We start from the raw sequence: 26,486 nt of genomic DNA on the forward strand, positions 1-26,486 counted from the left end.
TATAACCGGTTAACATACAAATATAAACACCCAGCACAGGGAATATACACCAAACAAAGGACACACACTCAGAATGATTGAGACAGAAGGACAGACCTGAAAGATGCGTTTGCAGCTTCCGTGAAACTCCATACTGAGGCCAATGTTACTGGTCTTACTGGAGCTGGAGAACTCACTCAACAGAGCCGTTAGGATGGAGCAGGCCAGTGTTTGCTAGCAGGAAAGATACACAGTGATGAACATTACTTTCCATCAAGGCACAAGACCAAATGAGTTAATATCTCAGGAAACATGTCTAACATTCAGCTATTTAAATTACCTATTTTAATTCAATACTGGTACAAAATATATGAAATAAGGACAGTAGTTTTTCAAAGGCTTCATTTTTGCTGTATGAAGAAGTATAATCACAAATTTGAGCACAGATTAAATCTTTAACCTTACATTGAACAAATTCAAAACATAAGACCTGAGCACCCTCTGCAGGACACAATGTGTACTTTATTTTGTCCATAGGGCACTTTTAACAATTTTGTTTAGGAATTCTCATGGCCATAAATTATTTTTAGGAGAATGGTCAAAATTCCGGGACACTGTCACTTTTTTTTTTTTTTTTTTTTTTTAAACAGCATATCACATTAATGTGTCACAATCACTGATCTATATATTATAGATCAGTGGTCACAATACAACACATAATAGGGCCCCCACATGTTCTGACCAATAGATTTTCATAATGTTTTCACATTTTAAAAAAAATTGTTTAGCTTCTTTGAGATTAATGATAAGATTTATATTTGTTATTTAATGATTTATTACTTATTTTTATTTCCATATCAACCACATTCATGAGAAAAAATATATAATAAACAATTAAACTTTTTTTTTTTTTTTTTACTTATATCGACTTTTAACTTATACATACCTGTTACACGAAATATATTAATGAACATTACATGATATTCGTAACTATTTGAACATTGTGATGTTTGCCCAGCCCTGATTTTTAAATAGGAGGCTACCAATAACAGTACTAACCAAAAGAATCACTTATTTACTAAAGGATGTTTAATAGGCCTTTGCTGAATTATAGTCTGATAGCACTGCAAACTCTCACAGCTTTGATCCACGTGATACAGAAGACTTACCACTGTGGGATTGCCGCTGCTGATGAGCTGGCTGACCTCATGGAAGATGCTCTTGCAGTTGATAGATTTGTCAAGAGAGCCTCTCTTCACTATGACTGCTACGGCTAACAGGATCTGCTCGCGAACATACTTTTGCAGACTGCAGCGAACAGAGTGAAATTAACACAAGATCAGGCAAGAGATGGATGGCTTCAGAAGTTATCCAAAGGTACAAGCACATGTTCATGTTTTATATGTTCATCCACACACTTACTTGGGTCTCTGTAAGACGTAGGTGAGGAGGAATGTTCTGAGGGACTCGATGCTGTTCTTTTCTAGAAGGATCCATTCTCTAACCACGGCCTCCATGATGGCTGTGGCGGCCTGGAACAACACATAGTCCACTTTACTAGTCTCTGTGGAAAGAAAAAGACAACATTGATTTATTATTATTCTTTATTCATTTATTATTGTTCTTACAATATTATTTTACACTCTAAACAAAGTTTAATATGTTCTTGAAATTCACACCAGAGTTTTATGAGTTTAGCCATTAAAATGCTTTAAGGCTCTGATAAAATTCAAGCAATATCGAAGAACGAACTGGTGTGAACCTGTTTTTTTTTAAACAAAATCAGGCCTAAGCAAAATTATTTTTCCAAAAGTGTTAACACTGTGGGAAACACTGACATGTTTTTCATGTTTAATGCTGTAAATCATTACCATGTGATCAGATGCTTTCCTAACTGCGGTTTTCTGAAAACTGATAAATTATGTCATTTATAGTTGATCAATTAACCTTTAACAGACATAAAAATTTGAAATGTACTGTGTGTGCTTTCTGAGAAAGACAAGAAAGTCACTGGTGACCTGTAAGATGTTTAAACATGAAGAGGAAGAAATTATGAGACTCAGCAGAGAAGAGTCATTTCTTGTTAAAGTGTCTGTGAGAACCGAGTGCTGAGACTCACCGAGGATGTGTTTGCAGACGGCAAAGGGGGATTTTGACTTCCTGAAGGAGAGGAATATGTGCTCTGCATGCTGCCTCTGTTCTGTGCTTACCATGGACGGCGGTGCCTGTGAACATTCATAAGAGGAGTTAAACATTTGGGTTTTTGAACATGTTGCACTGGTCAACATTAAATATCCCATAGGCATAGCAAAACAAATCAAACCAAACGTGAGTTTGTACACCCTGACAAAGGCCTGTTTGGACTGATACGTGTTGGTGTTTTTGAACATGTAGTCTAGGGCTGGGACAATAAATCGATGCAGAATCGATTTGTGGATCGATTCTTAGATTTTCAGAATGCATCGCGATTCCTCTGGAATCGATTCTGAGCTTAGATTTTAACAGCAGATGGCGCTCTAATCTAGTTTTTTTCCACACACTCAAATTCTCATGAAGAAGAGTGCTAAAGAGCAGTTGTGGTCGGCTGAGTCATGTAATTTCACCTCAGCTTAGAATGCTTTTATGACGCGAGATTAATTTAAACAGCCCACTGTGAACACCTTTGTAATTCGCTTCAACCTTTTCGAATTTTATGAATTAATATTTTATGTTCAAGTGTGTGTAAGGATTTGGAAACAATCAGAGTATGTCTGTTTCTAAAGCATGCAGTGCCATCTGCTGTTCAAAACTAAGCTCAGAATCGATTCAAGAAAGAATCGCGATGCATTCGGAAAATCTCAGAATCGATGCTGAATCATTTCTCGATTCGCGATGCATCGATTTATTTTCCCAGCCCTAATGTAGTCCTGTCTTACAATAAAGGCTTTTTATATTTTGCCTGCTATGTGAGTGCCCGGACGTGGATTATTTTTGTTTCTTGCAATGGGATCCACTTTTTGACATGAGTTTGTATTTATTTAAACCAATATATATTAAATTATTACACACACTATCGTTTAAAAGGAGGCAGAATTTTTGCAAAAAGTCTCTTATGCTCATCAAGGCTGCATTTATTTGACTAAAAATACAGTGAAAACAGCAATATTGTGAAATAATATTACAATTTAAAATAATTAATTTCTCCAGTCTTCAGACATCATTCTAATAAGCTGATCCGGTGTTCAAGAAACATGTCTAAAACTGTAAAAGTGGCTCTAAAAGTTATGACAAATCAGGCAGCTTGTTCACAGTCATGACCAATAAAGCAGTTTCTAATGTACATGTCACAACACACAGGTGAACACATGAACACACCCAAGCCTGTCTGCCCATTGAACGTGTCACACACTTGAGTCATAACATTCAACATCACATTCCATTCTTAATTACAGCACAGCAATCATCCAACTCACAGTAACCAGACTAGAGAGAAGAGGGTATTATTACACACACACACACACACACCACCTGACATGTTAAACTAGGCATATAAAACCAACAAAAGATGCATATCAAACATTTACCATGCACTCTCTGCAGCATCACCAGAAGGCATTGGAAAAAAGTGCTACTTCTTACACACAAATATCAAATGCCACCTGCTGGTTGAAGAATATCAGCCTAGACTAAATTACACCCCGTTAACTTTTCTGAATCCTGCAGACTTCTGCTTCATTTGCTCCACAGTCTCAATCCTGTCTGATGCCATGGAAGCCTCAACATGACCATTCTTACAAATAAAGCTTCTTTATTGGCATCAATGGTTCAATGAAGACTCTTTAACATTTCCATTCCACAAAAGGTTCTTTATAGCGAAAAACAGTTCTTCAGATTTTTAAAACATTCTTCACACTAAAAAGAGGTTCCTGTTTCATGAAACTGTTCTATGAAAGGTTCTTAGATCCAACCTGCTGTGAAAACACCCTTTTGGAGCCTTTATTTTTAAGAGTGAACAAGAATATTGTGCAGTGGTCTACAAATGAAATGCAGGGTCCACGAACTACTGTTTGAGAAAAAAAATCTAATATGAATTAAACAGAAAAAAGAAAACTAAAACAAAGTCTTGAGTGACCCAGTAGGCACCTAGTGTAGATAACTTGGTCATGTCTTGATTTTAAGTAATGGAAGCCATTTCTTTTTACACTTTTTATAAAGCATAAAAAGTATTATTTCAAATAATTTATTATTTTTTACATTTACGCCATTCCTTCTTGGTTTTTCAACATAAGCATAAAGACTAGAAATACTACACATTAATATGGTACTCCATCAACGTTATTTTAGTATTATTTATTACATAATAGTTTTTATTAAAATTATTAATTAGCTTTTACTTTTGTATTTTCAGTTGTTATTTCCATTTAATTTTAGTTATTTATTTCCAGTTGGTAAATTTAGTGCTTCAACTTATCTCATTTAATATTTATTTCAAATAACATCAAAGACATTGTTACAGTTTTACAGTACAAAGAACAGTTTTAGTCTGACAATAACCATGTACTATACTCATGTTATTATTGGCCAGGCTTAAAATGCAGCAGTCAGTTTCATGCAATATGTAACAAGGGGTCCATTTCTTGAAACCCCTGATTCAGTCCAAACCTGTCGTGATAAACTTTAATGTTAATATCTGAATGCATAATAGCCTGAATGCACTGTAAGTCACTTTGGATAAAAGCGTCTGCTAAATGCATAAATTTAATTTAATTTAATATCTACTGTTCTTTTAAAGCTGTTCAACAAGGCAGATACAGCAGCTCCTGTACCTCTCCTTATATTCTAAGCTCCATCTAATGCTTCTGTTCACTCAAAGGATATCTGCCTCCTGTGGATATTGATTGCTTAGCTCTTGATCACAGATTTAGCAGCATCAAGATCAGGCTGAACCCATGCATGTCCAAGCTTCACAGAGAGCAGTGTTGAGATGTTTGTTGATATGAAATATTACCAATTGTACAAAACATTGAGGCTGTAACAAGATCTACTAATTTCATTTAGTTTATCAGTATGAAATTCACTTTAAACCAAGCTGACGCAAAAGTCACGGTCAGATTATGCCTGTGGCGATGCTGTGACCGACTGGTACAAAAACAATGGGTATGCTTGTTTTTCAGATAACATTCTCTTCTGTATCTAATTTAGGGTTCTAACACATTCAGCTTCACACAGATACTGAAGGTACTTTTTTTTTTATAAAGGTGGTTTGACCCCTGGTAGACAAAAGACAACAGCACAGTCATCCCTAAAAGCGCTGACATGCATGTGTGCTTTTTATTATTTCATGTCACCCAGTGATATCAACACAAGGTCAGTTAATTACGTAATGATGTTCAGTATGGTCACGAAGACCTATGGAACACTTAAAGAAAACATGAAGCAAATTATCTGGTCATGAAGATGGAGAAATATTACATTTTTTATTTGATGTTTTGCAAATAACATGTTTATATGAATGTCACTTTTCCCATAAATGACTAAAAATGCATTCTAGCAATACTGAATCTGGTCTGTTGAACACCTTGATAATAACTCCTCACTTATTAGCAGACTAAAATCAATTTATCCATCTATTGATTCTATATCATGATAAACGACTGTAGTGATACTTTCACTATTTTTGATACATGTTCAAAATTCAACTACAGCCTTGTTGATATATAAATGTACTTCCTATTTAATATCAACAATTTATGCCATACGCTTGCATTAAATTGGCCACCCTTCTCTATAAATCTCAATATCTCCAATTAAAATACAGCTAAAATCAGATAAATCCAGTTGAAATACCACTAAATGTTTTTATTTGTGAAATTAAGATTAAAACACTGGACTTAAAGCTTCACAGACTATTAGAGGCAAGCCGATTCACCAAATAAAAACACGGAGTTAAAAAAAATATATATATATATATATATAGAAAAAAAACAAGAATAAGTTTCACTCTTTAAGCTTAAAGTGGAAAAACTTATGAAAAGTGCCAAGAGATTTTACCATTGCAGTAACTTTACACAACCACACACCATTCAATTCATATAATTCTGTCCATATGAGGGCCAGAAATGCGGTCTAGACAGGTTCAGAGACAATACTAGCCAACTGCACAGGCCATGATCTAACTGCACATGTCCTGCTCTCAACTTTAAACGAGCCCACTATGTAGCTAGTCAACTCTTATAACGGCAGAGATGGAAGGACTGGGTGTTACTATGAGATAAACAAGAGGCTAAAAGTTTCTCTTTCGTCTCTAGTCTCCTCAAGTCTTGCTAAACATGTGCTTGAGCAAACATGCGGCTGAATCAACAGCGTGTGTAACTACAGCAGCTGATGGAGAAACTCCAGCAGACACACACTTTAACTCATCCTGCGCGCTTTCACAAGGCTGGAGGATCAAACTAGGCCTCTGAGACACAACACCTGCGCTCACAGCGATCATTACAAACACTGACTGTGTCACCGGAGCGGTGCTGTAAGGCGGAGGGGATGAAGAGGTTGATGAAGGTGATGGTGGCTGCGCTGGGTTTAGCGGGATGGAGAGAGTCGAGCACTGCGCCACGCACCGCTCCGCGTTTATCGAGACGTTCCCCGCTAAACGACGAGCCGCGAGACTCCCTCAGAGTGAACCCCCCACACAGAGCGAACAGCACACTGACAGAGATGTGAAAACGGCGGCGAAATGCTCACCATTAAAACTTTGGCAGCGCTTTCCAGCTGTGAAATCACTTCTGGTGCACCGACCGCCGCCATCATGGTCGTTCTTCAATGACGCGCCATGCACTGCATTGTGGGATTAAGCAGCACTTCGGGCCAGCGAGTTCACAAGCAGGCACTTTTTTTGACACTAGTAAAGGTTATGTAATGTGCTATACCTTTTAATCATTTAGTTGTAAGGTAAAATCTGACTTTTAGTTTTTAATTGAATTCATATGTGTTTGTTTTCATTTTAAGGATTGCATTTGATGTAGACACACTTGAATTTTTAGACAGCACTGTCAATTTCTGCTAGTGTTTATCTTATTAGTATTTCACTCAATAACTAATTTATTCCCCAAAAATTCAAGGTTATGTGAGCAGGTGCATTATTATTCACAACTGTAACTGGTGGAATATTACAAAGTCAAAATTTATTATAAAATAAATGCACAATATTTTTACTTTTAGGTGGTTGTGGATAGATAATGATAATGCATCATTTATTTGAACTTAATTTAATGTAATAAAACCTAGAAACATGCAGTTTTATTATTAAAAGGATTCTAATACTTATCACAGCTAATCTGTTTTCATACTAAGGGTGACAACAGTGGTATTCACATTATTGTAATCATTGTTCTCTCTGATATAACTCATTATCACAATCTTAATAATAGACCATTTTAATTGTTATATGCACAAAGTAGTATCTGTATTTTGACGCTTTTGATATAGACCTCATCAAGACTTTAAATCAGACATGTAAAAATGTTCATCCTTTATGTAATCATGACTGTAAGTTGACTGCCTTCGAACTTAAAAGTTAATAAAAAAGTAAATTTTGGTTAAGTTATTGCTGGAAATAAATGGGTTAATAAGAAAGACATTCGTGCTCCGATGTGTTATATCAGCTAAAAATATCTAGGGTGTGGCCCAGACACCTCTACAGCCACACACACATACACCCAACACTCAAAACAAGGGGATGATTTGTTTAATTTAATTTAGACATATACATTTACAAATGAGGACAGCAAAAGCATTTCTTAAACATTCTCAATTCATACATACATGTAAAAAATGAGATATAAATCCAAATGCATACTGTCTGTAATACTGTAGACAAGGGGGTTCAAAAGTTAGCTCAGAAAAGAGAAAAATAAGAATAAAGGGATACAAAAAATATGTATATCTGTATAAATATATGTTCAATAGTAACAGTATTATATAATACAGTTAAAAGATTACAAACGTCAAAAAGTCCCAACCCATTCATCCATTAAAATACAAAAACATACATTGGAGAAAAAGTCCCATCATCACACAACTCTAAATACAGTCAAAGATTGTCAGTCAACATTTTCAAAAGTAAAACACAGAATCCATCCTAAGCACATCACACGCATTACATTCAAACCCTAAACCTGACTCTCTGAGAGATTCATAGAAAGCTCATGCTTTTTCACTGAGTGGTCCATTCTGACGAATATGGGGTAGCAAAACATCTGCCATACTTGCGTTCACACTCCATGGAGCACAATCAACTTGTTTGATTGGACCAAAGGCATGATACCAGTTTGACTTGGTACATACGTTTACATTACAATATGTTTGTTAAGGTTTCACTTAACTTTTAGGAGTGATTGTACTGATACAATATACAAAACAAATATGATTTTTTTTTTTTTAAAGCACTTTCAGTCAGCGGTCGTACAGGTTTTTTAACAATATTGACTGCAAGCATGTAAACACATGATTGTCAGTCAGCTTGAGAGATAATAACTAATACAGAGAACATTTTGTGCAGTGACATTGTCACCACAAATGATTAGATCTCAGAAAGACAATATTAAATGGACTTCACGCAGAAATTCAAAACAATCCTTATCACTGATCAAATGCATACAATGTGTTTCCTTATTCATCCTGCTATGACATCCATATACATCTCCTTCAGAGTCCCAGTGACAATCATCCATTCTTGTTTCTTTTTTTGTCTTTCTCAAGCTATCCCACCAAAAACACCCTCTCTCTTCCACTCAGGACCGGCCTGAGAGCAAGAAGCGAAGGCCTTTTCCAACTTCTCCTGAAATACTGATCAGCACATGGTACACACACCCACACATTCATTAGAAGGCACACAGTTCGTCTTACACCAGATCAATCACACTGACAATCAAAACCACACTTTATGCAAAAAGAGAGAGAAAGTATAAATGAAAGTATGATGATAATGATACTTTATAGTGTAATATTAATAACAATAAGCAGCACTGGGTCATGAAACTATACTGAAATATATATAAATCAATATAATATATACTTTAAGATAGCGTAATTCAGTTTTAAAGTTATAAAGGCTATTTGTTGTATTTAGAAAACTATATAATGTATTTTCTGTATTGCACATAGCCATACCATCAGATACATTTGTCTTTTCTTTTGCCACTTTTTCACCATTTCTTAAAGTTTTCTGCCTCCGAGTATTCTTTACATTTCAGTTATATACTGTCTTGTTATAATACTGTGCTGTGTGATCACTTTGAAATGGTGCAGCAGCAGCCTCGATGACAAAACTTGCACTTGTTGTAATGATTCTGTTTCAAAGTTCACTGATGGGGACAGACAAGATCATTTCCAGTGGATCTGGATGAGCATGAACACACAACAAAAACCACCCGTCTGACTTTTTAAGATCTTCTTATGAAACTAAATGCAATAGAATTCTGGGAAACAGGAAGAAGATAAAGCAGAGTTATACAATGAAAAGCATATGAAGTCTGCATTACAAGAAAAGGAAATAGCTGGAGACCCAGCTCTTGTAATTGTGTAAAGTTGAAAACTGTTATGTTGCAGATTTGTTCTGGATGGCCAGTTGCATGTCTGCAGCACACCTCTAAAAACAATGTGTGATGCACATCTTAGATACACTTAAAGCAGCAGATGAATGTAAAGCAACTATTGGGAACAGGTTTAGTAAGCCTTTAAACAAAAGAAATCAAGCCAGGTAAGATAACTGTTTGTTATCAAATGATTAAAACAATACTCCGGCAACTAAACTAACACACAACGCAAAATAAAAATGTCAATATCGCAATGTTTTTTGTGGCATTTCATTTGAATAACGAATGTTACCATGCATATTTCTGACAAGCAAAGAAAACGTATGTTCAGACCTTTTTAATTTTCTCTTATACGAGTCTTAATTTTCCAAATTGTGATTTTTTTTGTGACATTATTACCACGCATTACTTATGAATTTATCTCTAAAGTAATGGGTTGTTTAACATTTAAATTATGTTAATATAAAACCTTTAACAATAATGGGAGTTTTAAGATGCCATGTTCTTGAAGTGCTGACTGTACGTAAAATATTTTGTCTCAATATTGTGTCATCTTGAGAGCACCGTTTGACTTGATAAGAAACATGTATAACTGTTTATTTACAAAAAGGCTGCGATTAGTGTTTTAACTGCAAAATACTGCATGATATTTTGGACAGACTTTGCATGAAGAAGTGACCTAATACTGTCAGTTCATAATGTAGAAGTTAAATCTTTAAAAGAATCCGCATGACCGTTTACAGTGTCACTTTGAACCACTTGGTGGCGCCACAAACTCTTCTAAAACATTTTTTGTTTTAGAGAAATGAAGTGAAAATGAATCGGAGCATACGGTAGGACATCTGCAAATCTGGCTTCCATACTTCAGAAAATGTTTCTGAATTTTACTATAAAAGTCAGTTTAGTATTTATTAAAAATAATAATAATAAAAAAACCTCCACAATTGTGACTGACAGCATGTTGCATGTATATGCATTTATATTTTTTGTGGGATTGCACTATGGAGGAGAATTGTGACGTTTCTCTCTGCTCTTGGCATATGTCCTTATCGCAACCTGACCATAGAGCCACCATCCCAAGCCCAGCTCTCTTCTGATCCCTCACCATGACCTCTGGTGTTTGGAATGGCTGTGTTAGCATCACCAGGCTGAGAGAGGTGAAGGAAGTGTTAAAATATGATGTAAGACTGGGATATTTTCCCCCAGTGGAATAAAGGAATGGGGCACAGTCGACGCAGACCACACTAACCATAAGAGTAGAGTGGTTTGACTGACAAACCACAGAGCAGCAGCTACACACATCTGTTTTTGTGCTCTCATAGGAGAGTAGCCAACTTTATCAGTCACACCAACGTCCCCATGAACTAAGCTGCGTGTATTTCCTTGGTCCCAGGTCAGAGAGTCATTTTTGAACAGGCAAAGGATACAGCATAATGCTTTTGGGGGAATAAACACATTTCACATGGAACTCTCTGCACTCCATTTCTGATGTTCTTCCATGCATTTAACCTGTACATAAACACCCTGAAGAAAAATTAGGGTTAAAAGGAAGTGTAGGAGATGCAGCGTGTTAACTGGCGAGGTCCTCTATGGGTAAAGGCAGAGCAGCATGAACACCCGATCCAACGTTTTCACACATAAACCGGCTCACACCCTTCCCCTTGCTCTTCCTCCTCATGAACCTCTTCCTCCTCCAGCTCAGGCTTTAGGCCACCAGCCCCACTACTGCTGGGCAGGTCTTGCGTTGCCTCGGGGGGCTTAGGATAACGGAACGGACAGCCATTATCATCAAAAAACCTTCGGAAGGTGAACTCATAGAAGGCATGCTCAGGGTGTTTGCCGTGAGGAGAACAGAGGGTGTCCCAAGTGCGGGTGCTGTCTCCACTGTCACTCCAGGCCCCTGGACCCCCCTCCTCTTCCACAGGGTCAAAGTTGGATGTATCCATGGGGTGGGCAATCTTCGGTCTGTATGGAGCAGGTTGTGTACGAAGATTGCTGGAGAAATCCATCTCGGCAAAGAATGGGTGAGCCTTTATCTCTCCAGCCCCGTTTCCTCCCAGACGCTCTTCAGCTGAGCAGCAGAGTTGACCAATGATGTCAACTGCCTCTGGGCTCAGTTTTACTTGTGGAGGCACCTGCAGAGTGTTCTCCCAGTTTATCACCTGTGGAGGTGATGACAACAACGTTATTCGTTAATTTTCACAATTCCATATATTCCAAACATGTAAAAATTTACCATTACTTTACTTCAGCTCTATAAAAAAGTAACCCTTGGAGGTGACGACATCAACGTCAGCAGTGCGTCTTCCCTATTGTCACAATTCCATAAAACCTGAAAAATTATAACTCCAAAGACAGCACGTCTAGTCTGTTTACATCAGGGTTGTTCATTCCTTCTCCTGGAGAACCACTATCTTGCAGAGTTCAGCTCCAACCCTAATTAAACACATGAACTGGCTAATCAGGGTCTTCAGGATTACTAGAAATGTTCAAGTGTGTTAGGGCAGGTTAGACCTAAACTTTGCTGGACATTGGCCCTCCAGGAGCAGGACTGGACACACTGGTTTACATTAACCGTGTCAGCAAAGAGACCTAATAAGATGCAAACAGAGCTCTTACCTTAAGCTGCGTCTCTGTTGGGGTTGGAGCAAGGAAGGGTGGCTGGCCAACCAGCATCTCAAACAGGATTACTCCAACGCTCCACCAGTCACACAGCTGTGTGTATCCTGCACATTAGAAAGTATCACACTTAACAGGAGAAGAGATCAATAAACACTGGCACTTCCTAGTGACTAGCTTGTACTTCTGGTTGTCTTTGTGCACTCCGTACCTTTGCGCAAAAGCACCTCAGGGGCAATGTAGTTAGGAGTGCCCACCAGAGAGTGTGCCAGGCAACGCTGGTGTTGTCGAGTAGCCCGCTGTTCCAAAGTCATCAGCCGATCACCACAACGGCAGTTAGACACATCATCCCAAAAGTCACTCGGCTCCATACTATCTTGCCGGATATGGTTCCCTATTCAAGCAGTGCAAAGAGAGAAAGTAAAGACAACTAATTAATTTGATTTGGTGAACACTGCAACAGTATTTAGGCCACTTTCAAATAGCTAAAAGCTATGAGTATCACCTTTTCTTCAAGTCCCTTACCTTTTTGGTAATACTTTGAGTTGTGAGTCCAACGGAACCCAGTACACAGACCAAAATCAGTCAGCTTGATGTGTCCGTCCAGGTCAATTAGGATGTTGTCCGGCTTGATATCTCTGTGGATGAAGCCCATTTTATGCACACTCTCGATGGCCAGCGTTAGTTCTGCCACGTAGAACCTGGCTAAGGGCTCTGGAAAAACCCCCATTCGGATCAGCAAGCTCATCATATCTCCTCCAGGAATGTAATCCATGACGAAGTACAGGCTGTCTCTGTCCTGAAATGAGTAGTACAACCTGACTACCCACTCATTGTCAGCCTCTGCCAAGATGTCTCGTTCTGCTTTCACATGGGCAACTTGGTTTCGGTTCAGAACATCTTTCTTTCGTAGAGTCTTCATGGCATACAGGGCCCCCGTGTCTACTTTGCGTGTAAGACACACCTCACCAAAGGCCCCAATGCCAAGTGTCTTGATTTTGACAAACATAGATTTGTCCATCTTAGCACGTCGTAGTCGGTTGTAATTGGATTCCTTCTGGTAAAGCATCTTTCTCATCTGTTCCTGCTCTGCCTCTGAAAGGCCAGCCTGGAGGAGTGGAAGAGATAGAAAAGGGTGTCTTGATTTAATAAATATAATGCAATAACATTTAGACTCGATATAGAACACTCAATTGTCTGGAATGCAAATCATCTATCTGTGTTTTTTTTTTTTTGATCTAGCACAGTTCTAGCACTGGTTACCTTGGACATCTCTTGCTCCAGCTGCATCCTGCGATTGAGCTTCTGCTGATAGGTCTTCATCACGTTTTCCACATGCTGCTCCATGTAGAACTTAAAGGCGAAGGGAGAATAACTCTTAATGCGAGACTCCCGCTTCTCTTCATCACGGGCATTCTTTCGCACAGGCACAGGTGAGGTTTGAATCTGCTTCTTATCCTTCACTGCCTTCTCGCCTTTGCCTGTCTTCACTTTGTCTTTGGAGACTGGTTCTTCTTGCTTTCCTACTGAGGCACTCTGGACTGTTCTATTTGTAGCACTGACATCTTGAAATCCACCCATGGCTCCAGTCTCCAGGGATACAGGCTCAGTTCCAGGTCCAGATCCAGACAGGAGCAGTGTTTTGGGATAGGGTGGAGGCGGACAGCGGTGTTCTTGATTGGGCTCCAAGGTAAAAGTCTCATCTGGCATGTATCCATGAGACTCTGGTGAATCCTGGGCTTGTGCACTCAGCCACCCTGGATGGCATGGTCCCACTGCTGTCTTTGGCTCAGGCCTCATGACCCGTATACTCTTAACAGGTGGCTGGATTGGTGGAGAGCTCACTGCAGTTATTGTGTTTGGCGGACCCAAAGATGCATCCTGCTTGCCAGCAACACTAGCTGCAGGAGGCAATGCCTGCCTTACAGTCACCTTCTGGTGGTTGTTGAAAGAATTGGTCCTACTGGGGACACGTACCTCCCCTCTAAAGGGCCCCTGTGGCTGCCTGGCTGGAGGAGTCCCCTCAGGACCTTGGGCTCCTGGCCAGTGATGCTCATAGAGGTCGAGGTTTAGACTGGCCCTGGAAGGAGTGAGGAGGCCTTGAGGAACATCAGAAAACTCACCACCCATAGCTCCAGGGGAGCGCTGCATCATGTGAACCTGGTGTGAGGTGGGACTGGCTTGGCGTGGGTGCGAATGTGGTGGAAGATATAAGTTAGGAGGGTAGCCACCAGCGTTTTGGCCCATTGCTCCTTTGCCTGGCATATTAACATAGTTTTCGGATGTTAGCGGGGTCATCTTATTCTGGAAAGAAGCACTTCGTTTTACCCCGTAGTTGGAGGCTTCTATCATATGAGGCCTGTAGTCATAATGAGTGCCAGGACCTCCTGAGGGCTGAGGCTGGATTTGCATGGATGGTCCAGGCACACTGTAGCCCATCATGGCCTGTTCTATCCCACCAGGGTAGCCTTTTTGCTGGGCTGGACCAGGGGTGTACATAGGGTTCCCAGGGTTATTTTGGGGAGCCATGCTTGTGGAGTAGGCACCCATACTTGCGGGACGACCCATTGGGTTTCCCATTGTAGGACCCTGTGAAGTGTTGGCAGGCGGTGGCATGTAGTTCATGACAGGTGGTCCACCCATGTATGCACGAGCCATCTCACCCTCAGCCCCATAACCAGCTCCCTCATACAGTGGTGCTCCCATTTGGTGATAAGGTGGCATTGCACCATCCCCAGTGCCCTCCATTGCCGCCCTGTGGTCCATTAAATTTGGCATGCCAGTTTTTCCTGTAGTGAATTTAAAAAGGGTCATTTTGAGTTTAAAGGCAGTGCATCATTCATAAAATGAATATAGTGATATGTTTTTATAGTCTGCACATACCTGGGGAAGTCTGTTTGATGACACGTACAATCTGTTCATTGTGAGGGTCCAGGTAACCCATTTTGCTTATGTATTCCAAAGCTGCCTCAATGTTACGGCTGCCAGTCTGTTTTAGGGCACGGACTGCCATTTCCTGTTTCAGAAATTCAAGCAAAGAACTATCAGAAAATAAGCAATGCATTCATTTTTTTTTGGTTTTCACAATGCATTTCCTGTCATTATGCACAAATGAGGCACAAATTCACTTATATAAGGTTTTTAAAAAGCTACTTGAGATTCAGTACTACTAGTACTTTTAAAGACGAGATTACAACTAGGCTACCTGTATGCATGGCACTCTTTGTTATAACCACAGAGATCAGTTTGAATTAAATCACTATGTGAAGCAAAGCAAAGCTGCTGAGGCCATGACGGTCACTAAATTCCCCAAAATATCCCACATCAGATGTAGGACAACCAGCAAGAGCAGATTTTCTTCTTGAGTTTGCAGAGAAATTCATGACTGGAGAGACTATAATAGAGCCAAAATTATATACAAATTTTAACTTTTTTTTTCTTTTACATTTTAGGCAAAGCGAGACTTCCTTCACTTAAAAGGCAATGCTCTAGTTTAATTTAGTTAACATTCTTGAGCAAAAAAGGAATGCATGTTCTTGAGCAAAAGGAATGTATGTAGCTTGACAAATATTTTAATCAAAATTGGTATCATACAGTTTTACAATTTGTACTGGTTATGGAAAATGACCTCAATGATCTTCAGTTATTTAGATAAACACATATGTCCACATGAACATGCACGTAAATATAAATCAACCCATAGCACATACAAACACAGCAGATAATTGTTAAAACAACATTCCCTGCAGCTGCTTCCTCTGCAAGTTAACACAAGGTCCTTCCTGTGCCAGCCCACAAGTGTACTATGACCAGAGCTGGGCAGATCTGACCACACATCGCACTGTAAGACCCTTGAAATGATTCATAGATTTGATGGTAACACTTATGGAACATTAATTTTAATTTGAAACTTTTATTTATTTATTTTTTAAAAAGTTTTTAAAAAAGTTTTCAAAAAAATTGTAATTATTTATTTAGAGACTGATTTTTTTTAGGTCTTCTCAACACGATTACCCACCATGCAACAACTCTGTTTATCTGTAAGGAAACTAAAGACCTTTAGTTTTCCCTGGTCACATTTTGTGACAGCGCAATTTAAAACTCAGACATGTACAATCTTCTGTGAGCAGACCCACACCTATATGAGGAAATCCCCTTGAATGGCATATGACCTCATTCAGAAGACATTCTGCCCAAACCAAATTTTACAGCACCACTGGTGGTCAAACATAATACTGCACCAAGCATGCCATGGAAAATGCCATGGGGGGGGGGGGGGGGTGCCTAATTCTGCACATACTCCTGTTCATGTCTTCTATGTATTCAAAGTAGATTCATATTATGTAACTATGACAAAGCTAGAGTGATAAAGACTATTCCAGAGTTTTGTTTAGATGGCATTGACAGCGTAAAAATCAATGGCTGTACACAAGCAGCTATAAACCTTGGGCACACTCAGTTCACAATGCCACATCCACACGCATTCTACACATTCCCAGAGTAGTTTGGATTACTCTGTGTATTGCCATCAGTTTGTCTAAATGCTTATTTACACAGTCAGAACTGTACAAGACATGCAGGAAATACTCAGAGCACACACTGTTTGTCTGTGATCGCTACTCTCAGAAGTGCCGTGGCTTTCTGTTGCATTCCATCACTGTCCGCTCCAAGGGTGTGTGCCTTCTCGTCCCCCTTGGTGATTTAAAGGCGCCACTCTCTCGTTCCCTCTTTAAAACATGCGCACACACAACAATCCAACATGGACTTCAGTCTGGTTTCGGGAAGGGCTGGGTCTGGTTTGGCCCCAGGTCAGAGTTTCAGCTCTGACCTCCACTGTCATGGCGACAGATGTTCAGGACATTCCACGAGCCAGCAAGCAAGAATTCCAGCTATGTGTAAATCTATGCTTCAATCTTGTTTTAAATTGTCCCTCCTCTTCCTCTTCTCTTTATTTTTGAGATCTTTCTGTTCCAATGTGCCTTAAGCGTTCATTTGGTTGGTCCCGAAATATCTTGTTTGTATTTACACCCTTGTCATGACCACAAGCCTCAATGCTACACTAGACATTCAATTTCTGACTGTGGCGTCGGTCGGCAAGTACCCACACAGAAACACAAACATTTCTTTCTCCTTTTTTCCCCAAACTCATACTTTAAAAAGTAATATAGTCTTTTTGAATAAAAGTGACATAACTATATTCCATCACTATTCATTTTTAAGAGCTTCCACTTTGACCCAAATTCTGAAAAACTTTCCACCACTGAACATGGTAATGAAAGCCATATGGAGGACTCTGAGATAAGGACCGGATGGGCATCATCATCAGTGGATGGAGAGGTAGAACATCATCCATAAAGTAGCAAAATATCTCAAACAGCAGCTTAAACAGCCCAGCATAGCACTAGCAATGCCGATGTCATGGGTTCAAATCGGGACGCCCACAATGCAATCACGTTATAGGTCAGCACACTGCCCACAAGAATGTCGGCACCGACAAATGTCTTTGTAATCTTTTATATACAATAACATGCTCTGCTCTTCTTTTTGGATGACATCCCCAATACCTCTTACTTTTCAGCCCTTTCCCCACCAACCACTGATACATGTTGCCCACCTTTAGTGATGTAATCAACTCCTGAAGAAAAAAAAAATATCGAGCCCTGTCCTACATTAGTTCTTGTTAAATATTCTGTTCCACTCACATAACAAAAGTTGAATGGTGTTTCAGGTTGACTTTCAACATAAAAATGCACAGCACTGACCAGTTGTGGTTCAAGATCCTGGACAGATTGGGTTGCGCAAGAAAGCTAATATAAACATTTAGACCATGTGCAAATGCGATATGCCAATGCCGCACTAGACATTTATCATATCATGTATATTCCTTAAGTACACAAGCATCACATGCATAATGTACGCAGACAGCTTTTCATATCCTAGGCTCGAAACCACAAATCCACAACACATGTCATACTCATCTTCTTCCTACACCCCCACCCCCACTTTCATTCCCTAACTAAAACATTTCCTCCTTCAGAGGTGGTTATGTAACCGTCAGCCACATTGCTGTGTAATTTGTGAGGCGAAATCCAACTATAGCGACCAAACTAAAGCCGCTCAGGGAAGGACCAGAGGCGGCCATTTACCTTCCTGGAATGTACAGGGGGTCAGGGAGGAACACAGGCCCCAGTCAGAAGACGACGATGAACTAAAAACACCACTACTGAGTCATTTCACAATAATGACTAAATTACTACTAATAATAACAACATGCCGAAATGTATGCCCAGATCTTATGGGAGGTCTAGGTGCACGTGGTGCACGACACAGTGACAAGATTCAAACTCAATGAACTTTAGGCCACGCTAAATCTGAAAACGAGGAGACATGAAGTCAGACAGACTGAGCCACAAAACACAACTTTCATGTTTCATGTTTTTGTAACAACTGAAAAAACCCACACGTAAAGACAAAAATTTCAAAAGACCAGAAAAGGGACATCCCTGCTTACTGTATTTCTACTGGGGAAACTTTACCACCCATCTACGAATTAACTGAGCACTTCCTCTGTGTGTACTGCTGTCATACATGCTGTCCCATGAATGCAGGGTAAAGACAAATCAACCTATGATTGTGAAATTCACATATGCCTGTGAAATGTTTTTTTTTTTTTATATATACTTTTTTTCCTCTTTAGGGCAAGAAATAAATCATGTTTAAAGTAGCTGTCCTCAAATGGAGGGCTGTAACCCAAAAATGTTACTCTAATGATAATATTAATAAATTGTTACTACATAAACTCATACTAGTACATAAAAGGATCATTCATACATATCATTATCAGCCAGCATCAGGACCGACAGCAAAAGATAAGCCAGTCAGGAATGTATCCAGACAACATGATCCAAATCAAGTCTGACTCCATACTATACTTCATCTGATAGCATGTTTCAGCTTCCAGAGACCTAAAAAAGCCCCATTCCAGTCTCTATTTAGCCATGTCATAAAGGCAGCTTGGCTCCCTTCAGCTAGGCCTCGTAATTCCACTGGGCCGTGGTGGATTTCTCGGTGGTGTTGTGCATGGGCTTGAGCACAGCATTCTTCACATGCCTAATGCAATCGCAGAGTTGCTGTCAGAGCTGTATCTGAACATTGGTAGCAAAGCTCCAACAGATATTCATTAATGATCTGACAATGGGTCTGCATTAGAGAGACTGAAACAAACTATAGGACCTTTGGTCTCCTGCATGTTTGACACAAATGAATGAACATTATGCTGTTCGAAACCTGCATGCCTTTCTTTTTTCAGTGGGAGGTTGTTTAATATTATTTATATACTATTACAGTATTTATTAAAATTTTTAATTGTTAATTTTAGTTCCTGTTTTAGTGAATATGTGCTTGTCATTTTTATTATTTCGTTTTTTTTAATATTTCTATATATCTTAATATCTCTATTTTTTTACTTATCTATTTATCTACTTTAAATCTACTTCATTAATAAGTACTATTTTATTTTTTTATTTTTATTTCAGCTTAATGTCAAGGTTAAGGTTTAAGGTTTTAATTTTAGTATAATAATAACAACACTGTTCTGTGAACATAAAAGATGAAATATCTCAGTTTTTTTCTTTTTTTTATTGTCCATACTTCTTAGTCAATGGTTACCACAACTGTTCAATTATCAGCATTCTTCAAATTATCTTCTTTTGTGTTCCACAAAAGAAGGAAAGTCATACAGGTTTGGAACGGCATGAGGGTAAGTAAATGACAGAGTTTTTGGGTGAACTATCCCTTTAATATTCAGCCACTAGATTTCAATACAAGGACCAGAACACATGTAACACATTTAACTAAATAGTGATTGCACAACAACCACTATTGCACAGCAACACAGATACATTAAAACAATCAGTTACAAAATACTACATTATAATGTTCTAGCATATAGTTATATATTAACTGGACCATTATCAACTAACTCTAATATTAGCAAATACAACTGAAACACAATTCTGTATAAATGTTTGTATTTTGAGTGAAAGGTAAGGAAGGGCTGACTTGGCTTCTGCCACTTCCTTTGGGGCGGAGATGTTCCACTGAGCTCCTCAAAGAAAACAACTAAAAAACCAAATAAGTTGTGAAAACTGCCATTTCAACATTACATTCAATATTATGTAATGATCTCAGACTTGGCAAAGACGGGATATGCACTGCACTTGATGTGTACTGTACAATGTTCAAAGCTCAATATTTGATATTTAAGTTTTATACAATAGCATTTTTGTATGTATGTATGGGTGTGTGTGTGTGTATTTTATATATATAATATATATATATATATATATATATATATATATATATATAAACAAATAAATTTAAATGAATGTTTTATTGTATTTTTTTGATTACTATCTGAAATTCGTATACATACACACATGCAGTATATCCAACAGAGACATTGCTTACCTGATCACAACCAGCATTGACGAGATCCTGTAGCATCTGTCTATTGACTTCACCAGGATGTCCTGAGCTGGATCCCGGGCCTGATTCATTAGCAAAAGGCAATAGAGACTTGCGGATCTCTCGCAGGGCATTTTGATAGTTGTTGAACTTCTGAGGCTGCCGGAGCTGTTGTTGCCTTCCAGCTTGGTCTTTGCCCTTAGAGTCCCCACCTCTGCCCCCCTCGCCTCGAGTGCTCCCTCCATGAAGCGCCTGGCTCACCAGCTTTGCAGGTTGTTTCAGTCCTTCCTTGATCTCCTGCAGGCGCTGGCGCGTGTTGCCCACATATGGGGCGGCAGGGAAGGTCTTAGGCCTCATGAGTGAACGTGGCCTGTACACACAAATTCTTCACACTTGAAAAACACAGAAAGATTTAGCCAGTTACTCACTCACAAGAAAACACACAACGGCAGTGCAATCATACAGTAAGACACAGAATTGTACACACACAGGCTCAGTCTGACCTAAATAGATAACAGGCTGCAATGGGAAAGATGCAAGGGAAGATAAGGATTCCTGTTGTCGCTCGTCTTTGTTGATGCTGCCTCTTTGGCTCTGGCTGGATGCTGGCCTACTCACATCCCAGCACCCCTTTCAGGGCTCACACTCCCCCTCCTCCCAAGACATGTGAGGGGTTACGTCTGCGTACTTGTTCCATCCCAGTCTAGTATGCATCTTTGTCTGTGGAGACAGTGTTAGACAGAAGGGTCAGGGTGCGGTCCAGGCATCACTACTCTATGTCAAATGCCAGACAGGCTGAGCCTGATCAGACATTAGCACCTCTGTCAACAGACAGGTTTATCACTAAACACATACACATCTGTGCTGTTACTTCTGTGCAAAGTTTGGGGTCAGTTTTTTTAACCAATAAATTATTGTATTCAGCAAGGATGCATTAAACTGATGTTAAAGCAAAACAAATGTGTCAGTAAAGGCATTTATACAAAATATTTCTATTTCAAATGCAAGCTGTTTTTTTAAACTTTTAAACCATTCAGTAAGGATTCTTGACATATACATATATATATATAGAGAGAGAGAGAGAGAGAGAGACACACACACACACACACACACACACACATACAGTATATTATATATATATATATATATATATATATATATATATATGTATATGTGTGTTCTGAATAAATGACAAGGATCATGTGACACTGAAGACTAGAATAATGGTTGCTGAAAAATTCAGCTTTGAATCAAATGATTAAATTCACAATATTGCTATTTAGCTGTATTTTCTTGAGCATAACAGACTTCTTTTAAGAATATAAAATAAAATAAAATAAAAAAATCTTACCAACCCCGAAATGCTGAAAATAAAAATGTTGAGTTTTCTGTTCTGGAGAAACAGACTATAAAACTACTGATCATGGTTCATGACTGTGACTTCAATATATCCCACTCAAACTTCCTGTTTCTAAAGGAAATACCTCAAATTCATAACAGGAGTGAAAAATGCCTCTCATCATTATATTCGTGGGGTCTTCAAATACCAAGCGTTTCACAACATTTATTTTTATGTTTCTTGTCTTCTGGTAAAACAAAGAAGAAAGGACCTTCAGAACAAACATATTTCTGGAATGTGGCTGCTCAATCCTGGAAATGCATTGCTCAGTCAAGAACAAATATAGTATAATTGCCATTACTGTCCAGGCTTCCAACACAATACTTTCCATGTCTTCCATTCCCCAAGTAACAACAGCAATACACTGTACCTCCGCTTTCAAACACTAATCCAAGTACACTTCGGAGATCAACAATGAGAAAAGTAAACATTTAATAGATTCATATTCAATAACAAGCTTCTAATGATGCTAGATCTGCAGTTAGACTGCACAGGTGACCACAAACACACTGCTGCAATAACCCACAAACAAACAGCATGAACATTTATAGACACAGCTCTTCTGCAATGTTCCTCATTAAAGTTAAAGAATATATAGCCTAGGCCATTTTATAAATGTTTCCTTCATTTCAAGACACTGAATAGTGTGGCATCCAACTTCAGCTACTATTAACACCATCAGCACAATATGAAATGGATGAGTGATTCCAAACATTTTCTACTGTTTTTTTTTTTTCTACCTTTATTTCTAACTAGAGAATAATATTTGTCAAATCATCACAATTTCACACTTTTGCTTAATTATTACTCAGAGCTAGTGATGGGGTCTGATTGTCCTTTTCAGTTCCCCTGTTCAAAACAAATGATTAGAGAACTGGAAGCCATTTAATTTTTATAGCATGATCCATAAATCGTGTAAGTTTACTGTTGAAAATGTTGTTCTTGCACTTTAACCACATTTTCATATATACATACTTGTATAAGCAAAATATAAACAAATTCTGAGAGCATATTGTTTAAATAACCACAGTACACGTCAATACAAAAATACTTTTATTGTATGCTTTCCTATTATTGAGTTTTGTCATTGTCTTCCTTGCAAAGTACAAAGTATGAAATCATTAAAACTTGACAGAATCACACTGACATGATATTAATTTGGCCTCTCTGTGGCAGTCGTTTAAAAAAAGACCACTGTTGCTGCTGAATTTTATCAATAACATACAAATATGTGTGTATGTATATATGTATGTATATATATATATATATATATATATATATATATATATATATATATATATATATATATATATATATATATATATATATATATATGTTAATGATAAAATGATAAAATTAAGCAACAACAGTGGTCTTTTTTAAACGACTGCCACAGAGAGGCCAAATATATAGGTTTTTTTTTTCAATTTTTATTTTTTATTTTTTTTTGACAACACAAAGCAGACAAAAACAAAAAATGTAAGTATGAATACAGATCTCACCACATGTCATCGCACATCTTACGAGGGAAACAAAAAACTATAATTTTGTGGGTGGAGTGAATTATTCAGTTTCAAAACAGTCAATGTGTAATGTAATCGTCCTGCTATAATACATAATTTTAATATTGCTATTAAAACATCAACCAGCGCGAGATAAATAAACAAAAACCTACGGGAAGTATAGTTTGTTAGGCACGAGTGAAAGTACAACATTACCTGCGGCTCGTGGAAACCTCTATTTTATCACCACCTCAGCCGACGCGAAATATCATGAGCTCTGAACATAACTGTAATGTAGTCAGGTGTTTATACCAGTCAGAGCCCAGGTATTTGTTACGGTGGGTTTCTCTAAAGAGTTTCGATAAGTCTTCCATACCAGCTGTAAAAAGCGGAATATCCAAAAAGTTTTTACGCACATAATCTCACATTATTCCCATCAGATTTACAAACAGTAAATATTCAATATGCTTTTAAAGACACAAAGTAACTTTAAGGCTGAATAAAGTCGCAGGGCCTCGAGGCTGCAGCGCTTTGCGGGACAGGAGCAGAGGGACAGATCCGCTGAAGCAAGTCCGCATTCCAGCGCAGGGAGAATGCGCTCACTCCTACCTCGCTTTAAATGACAAATACAACTTCCTTCCCACACTTACGAAGGATTTGCGAGCGTAAACCGAATATAGAAATCCATAAAAACTACTAACGCCCAGCGTTTAAAAAAAAAAAAAAAAAAAAAAAAAGTTTATAAAGCTTTGAGCGACTCACCATGTGATTTTAGTGGTACCTTAATCCAAGGAACTGATTTAAACTTCAGGAAAGTTGTAGATTATCTGTTTGGTGTTTTGCTGCCCAGGGCTCGTCTTTCGATGTCCTCTCATATAAAGCATACAGTGAAAATCATGGGATTGTCCTCCATTTTCTCGCCACTCACGGCAGAATTAGAATGCAGTACAAAGTTGGACACTTACTGCATTGTTAACATTCCAGAGGAGTCACGTGAGGCGGCCATGCACGTCAGCACTGCACATACCCTGGGCGGGGCTTCCTACATTTACAACACTGAGATTCTGATCTGATGCAAGCTAGCAGATATGATCACAGGACAGGGACAATACTGGCGGATATTGTGTACTAGCCTTGTGTTGCGCGCATAGCTATTATAACTCATGATGCTAATTATTGTTATTTTAAAATATTTTAAAATAGACTTCGCTGGGCTCCTCATTAATCAGGTTGTTGCATTTTATCCTTTGATCAATCCGTCATTTTAGTCTCAAGTTCTAAAGGAAATCACAGAAATATCACACAGTTAAACCAGCCACAACAAACAAAAAGGCAGAGACAAAACACTCTGCTCACAAGATTTGACACGTTCTGATGAATAACCGTAAAACAGGAACTGCATCATCAACTTTATGACACATACACATCAGAATTTTCTGCTGAAATGTATAAACACATATATTTGATGTGCTAATATTGTTAAACTGTATACCTTTTGCGTACCCTTTTATTTTAAATGCTGCTGCGGTGTGACAAAATAATTTTTAAAAGTATAAATAAAAATTCCATGGATTAAATTAATATGAAATACTTAAATAATACATTAAGTCACTAACAAAGTAACAGCAAAATGCTGTTTAGAATAGTTTTAGATGGAATACAGAATGTTAGAAGGTCTTCTGTTTTATGGAACAAAGAAGAAATTTTTAAGAATTAAGAAGCTGAAAAGTAACAAAATACCAATTTCGATTACAAGTACTCAAATTTTATGGAGATATTTTCATACATGTTATACAACAGGGTGCTACATTAGATTACAGTCGTGTTGGTGAATTTTTCACATAGGACGAATGAAGAAAATGGAAAATTCAACATAAACTTCGCTTTCCTAAACAATAACACAGATAAATGAAATGCACACAGTTAAGTGACAGTGAGGGATACAGTGCTGAAACATGTGCAATGGTCAAAATTCAGAGTGAATATATCATGCTATACATTACTAAATGTAGATTTAACACGACGATGATCACACAGCAATGCAAATAACTAAACTGTTATTCTGTGAGACTTACACATTACACGGTAAAGTGACAAGGCAACATCAGAAGTAAAGAACAAAATACTGCTAGGTTAATGTAAAAATATACTGTATATCTATACAGAAGCAAAAAAAAAAAATGCTATAGGCATCACAAGGACAAAGGCACTGGAACATAAGGGCAGCTAATGTCAAAATACAACCGAGATGCTTTCTTTACTGCATCGAATATTTTCAATTCTCAGCATACACGCTTCACTCTCGACAATACTAAATTAAAGTTAAACTATGGATGGAATGTCTCTATCAAACTGAAGCATCAACAAAGTCAGCCTAGAAACTAAAGGAGTTCCTCATGTGAAAACACTAGAGAGGAGACTGTCCTGTGAACTGTGCCTGATGATTATGTTTGGTATAAACTAGTCCTTAGGTGGCATAAATGTTCTGAGAAAGGTTAAGATCCTCTATTAACGAAAAATCTTCCGCTAAAATAGGGAAACAATAAAGGTGCATTCAGCCAATGTACAAATAAAAGTCGCAAAAGTGTGGCGAATATGAGCGCTCATTCCAGGGGTGCAGCAGAAATACACAGGTTATTCAAGGCACAAGCAACCTGCACTATCTTATCAAAAGTGCTCACATTGGAAGTGCGGTCTACGACCGTAAAGGGACTCTCCACCGGTCCGGTCAACATAGAGTATCTCCTCTTGACCATGTCTATCACCTTCCCAACATGCCTGTGAACATTCGCTTCATCTGAAAGTGTGCCAACCAGTAAGAAATTTTCTCCATCCTGTCCACTCTGGCAATTTTCATAGCAATTTCTACTAGTGATTTTGAGTTCAGCTTTGCGAGCCCCCACCAAGTCCTCAATGTCAAAGTTATGCTCAGCCAGCACAACATCACCG

General features: G+C 38.4%; 2 protein-coding genes across 3 annotated transcripts in view; both read right to left on the reverse strand.

Moving 5' to 3' along the window:
* LOC109096346 (exportin-4-like) overlaps positions 1 to 6,855 on the reverse strand; it is a 33,524-nt gene extending 26,669 nt beyond the window's left edge. Inside the window, exons 1-5 of the mRNA XM_042731355.1 lie at positions 6,700 to 6,855; positions 2,099 to 2,204; positions 1,402 to 1,543; positions 1,149 to 1,287; positions 97 to 213 (exon numbers count right to left, since the gene is read on the reverse strand). Coding sequence (XP_042587289.1) covers positions 97 to 213; positions 1,149 to 1,287; positions 1,402 to 1,543; positions 2,099 to 2,204; positions 6,700 to 6,765 — 570 coding nt within the window. The 5' untranslated portion in view covers positions 6,766 to 6,855. The remainder of the gene's footprint in view (positions 1 to 96; positions 214 to 1,148; positions 1,288 to 1,401; positions 1,544 to 2,098; positions 2,205 to 6,699) is intronic.
* An 831-nt stretch (positions 6,856 to 7,686) lies between these two features.
* Positions 7,687 to 26,139, reverse strand: lats2 (large tumor suppressor kinase 2). Of its 2 annotated transcripts, none has more exons than XM_042731357.1 (9): positions 24,300 to 26,139; positions 21,140 to 21,356; positions 20,640 to 21,006; positions 15,054 to 15,186; positions 13,434 to 14,959; positions 12,696 to 13,278; positions 12,382 to 12,564; positions 12,171 to 12,277; positions 7,687 to 11,713 (listed from the first exon to the last, which is right to left on the reverse strand). In XM_042731357.1, the coding sequence occupies exons 3-9, from the start codon at positions 20,991 to 20,993 to the stop codon at positions 11,183 to 11,185; spliced, it is 3,417 nt and encodes a 1,138-aa protein (XP_042587291.1). In that variant the 5' UTR covers positions 20,994 to 21,006; positions 21,140 to 21,356; positions 24,300 to 26,139; the 3' UTR covers positions 7,687 to 11,182. The 2 variants fall into 2 exon arrangements, with proteins under 2 accessions (XP_042587291.1, XP_042587290.1); XM_042731356.1 differs by having other exon boundaries at positions 20,640 to 21,028.
* Between the last annotated feature and the right edge of the window lie 347 nt (positions 26,140 to 26,486).

The sequence above is a fragment of the Cyprinus carpio genome, chromosome B9 (assembly GCF_018340385.1).
Source record: "Cyprinus carpio isolate SPL01 chromosome B9, ASM1834038v1, whole genome shotgun sequence".
NCBI lineage: Eukaryota > Metazoa > Chordata > Actinopteri > Cypriniformes > Cyprinidae > Cyprinus > Cyprinus carpio.